Source organism: Helobdella robusta (assembly GCF_000326865.2).
Source record: "Helobdella robusta unplaced genomic scaffold HELROscaffold_4, whole genome shotgun sequence".
NCBI classification, from domain to species: domain Eukaryota; kingdom Metazoa; phylum Annelida; class Clitellata; order Rhynchobdellida; family Glossiphoniidae; genus Helobdella; species Helobdella robusta.
Window position 1 is genome coordinate 1,900,136 of NW_008704902.1, and position 3,184 is coordinate 1,903,319.

The 3,184-nt window shown below is 31.2% G+C and overlaps 1 protein-coding gene across 1 annotated transcript; it reads right to left on the reverse strand.

The window, feature by feature from the left end:
* Nucleotides 1–218: 218 nt before the first annotated feature.
* HELRODRAFT_162224 (hypothetical protein) lies at nt 219–2,407 on the reverse strand (the record flags this gene model as incomplete). The annotated part of the gene is made up of 2 exons (XM_009024492.1): nt 219–558; nt 2,379–2,407. 2 exons carry the CDS (start codon nt 2,405–2,407, stop codon nt 219–221), a joined length of 369 nt encoding a protein of 122 aa, XP_009022740.1.
* Between the last annotated feature and the right edge of the window lie 777 nt (nt 2,408–3,184).

Consider the following 3,184-nt stretch of genomic DNA (forward strand, 5'->3'; position numbering starts at 1 on the left):
TCAACAACAAATGTTTCAGCAACAATTGTATCAAAATAAAAACATAACTGAATCAACATAAGTTGTTTTAACAGAAAAAAGCAGAATCATGAGAAACGACATGGAGTGCAAAACCAGCAAACCAAGAAAGTAGTTGTTGTGTTGTGTGGGTCTCCAAAGAAATGCTCGGTGTTAATTCGACACACGTTATTATGGTTAGAAAAACAGATTAAAATTGTTTACATTATGAGTGATGGCGTTGTAATATCATTCGTCTGTTTGCGTATCCGCAAATATTGTGGTGTGCTGTTGGTGTCTGTGTTTGTGTCTGTGTGGATGTCTATGTTGATGTTTGCGTTTACGTCTATGCTGATGTTTGTGTTGATATCTGTGTTGATGTCTGTGTTGATCTCTGTATGGATGTTTGTGTTGATGTCCATGTTGATCTCTGAATGGATGTTTGTGTTGATGTCTGTGTGGATGTCTGTGTTGATGTCTGTGTGGATGTCTGTGTTGATGTTTGTGTTGATGTCTGTGTTGATGTCTGTGTTGATATCTGTGTAATGTATGTGTTGATATCTGTGTGGATGTGTGTGGATGTCTGTGTGGATGTCTGTGTGGATGTCTGTATGGATGTCTGCCTTGATGTCATAGTTGATATTAGTGTATGTATATAATTCTGTTGATGTGCGTCACCTCTTTCATTTACATGTCTCAACTATATACAAAATGATTTAGTAAACATTTCTGATTTTGTCAGTGCTACATTGTAAAGAACATAAATGTAATAAATCATTCTTTTTTAAATTAAAAATAAAATAATAATAATAATATAATAATAATCAATCCAATCTTCGTTTATTGTCTTTTTCAGTTTCGGGTTAAACTGTTGTATTCCTGACATTAACAACAACAACAACTACTACTACTACTACTACAACAACAACAACAACAATAATAATAAACGTTCAAAAATATTTGGAAAGGTTGATGAAGAAAAAATTTTATTTGAAGCAAATAGCCGCCTGTCAGATGTCGAGTGTTCACGTCAATCACCATCCCTACAATTTCATCCTGCTTGCCTGCTGATTACATGCATTTTTAATTAACCAAACCAGCCATATATGATATAATGTACACGCATACATACGTGCATACATACACACACACACACAAATTGAATTTTAATAAATTTTTATATTATCTAGAATTCCATGCTGCACAAATGACACAAATTAACAATTAATTTTATATCCTGTTCAGCAGCGATTACAAAAGACGTAACGATTTGGTTTCATATTCTGAAAAAATAAATTGTCCTGAAGGTTTTTGTGCTAACACTCTGTCCAGATTTAATTTTTATACTACAGGATAAATTTCTTGTAATCATGGTCATAAAAATCCATGGAAACATAAAAATTTTGTAAAATTCTGTTTAACAATTCACTAAAACTTGACATTCCCTAACTGATTAATGAAAGAAAGAAAAAAAATGAAAAAACAAACAACGAGCTAATAAAAAAAAACAACAAAAATGAATAAATTTTTAAAAATCGAAATCTGCATAAACTTCAGACATGATGGTTTGGGGAGTGAAATGTCATGCAGTGTAATTTTAGACAAACTTCTTGATAACAATTTTCTAAACGGATACATTCGAACACTTAAAAAAAACAAATTTATTCTTTTGATAGCAATTTTAATTAGTTTCAATAATGTTCATCGTCATCTATCATCATTAAGTTGAACTTGACACCCAACAAAATAAAATAACAAAATAGGATGATGCTATAACTTTAAACTGAACAATCAATCGATCAAACAAACATCCAGGCACTAAACTAGCTAACGAAGACTTTAGCCAAACAAATCTTTCTTCTGTGACAAAAAATTTGTGTAGAAAACAAATTTTTCAAAAAAGTATTTATCAAACTAAGAGCATTAAAAACCATTTTTGTGCAGTTGAACGTCTAAAAAAAGGTTTTTTTTACAAAAAAATTTAACATGCTAAAAGTGTCTGTCGAATAATTTTGTTCTTGGCTGTTTATCGACTGGCCCCATTGTATGTGGAGGACCACGTGAAGACTTTCTTAACGAACCCAGTGGCAGACGCAAAAGTGTTTTTAACTTTAATTTAATTTACAAGCTGGTATATAACAACCTCGTATTTATTTTACATTTTTATTGTTGAGAAAATTATTTAAAAGTCATACTGTTGTGGAATTTTATTAAAATATTTGATTTTTATTTTGAAAGCTACCTGCTTAAGTTTTAAACATTCTTCATGAATTTGTTTTTAAATTTTTAAAAAGGAATTTAGTTGGAAGAAAAGTATGTCGCACCAATGCAATAAATTTTGTATCCAAACAAATGAGAATGTATTAGGTAACTGAACGAACCTGAAGATTGTAAACAAGCAAATGTACATTTTGAAAAATTAAACAAAAAATTCCTTTCGAAATAAATTTTCATTATTCTGGAGAGAATAACTTATTCGAATAAATTTTTTTTTCTTGTTTTCGCGAACGATGGAGCCTTTGATATATTTTTTAGTCATGATTACTTTAAAATTGAAGGCACTTCACTTTTTTGAATAATCTAGTTAATTTTTTGTAAAAAAAATTTCCAATACGGAATGATGGTGTAAAAGTGTTTGGAAAAATCTGTTGAAACGAGTTACATTTAGGACTTGCGTTAATATCGGTGTGTTCACGAATCTTCCTTTCCATTCAAACATTATTAAAGATTTTGAAGTCAAGAAGTTCACCCCGTCAAAATTTTATTGGAAACTAAATAAGCTGAATCAATTGATTTGATTGAATAAAGCCTTCTTCTGCTGTAACATGAAAGTTCCAAGCAAATATCTTAAAATGATCACATCATCAGCTCATCTGGTGTTTATTATTACACCATCTTTGAAGCAAACATGATTTTTGGGCGGCTGGCGTGATGGTCTAGCTGGTGGTTAATGTCGCCTGGTGTTGTTATACAGTGACCAGGTTTAAACAACGACAAACGATCCCCTCAAATGACAAGCTGTGTGTGGGATGCGTCGTTTAGCACATATTTACATAACGCTGTTTGTGTGCTGTTGATCTTCTGTCGGAACCCAAGAATAGTGTAATGCAGTAGACCATTAACGTTTTAAACATTAAAAAAAACAACTAAATTTCTGATTGAAACCACTGATTATGTATTTTTATAA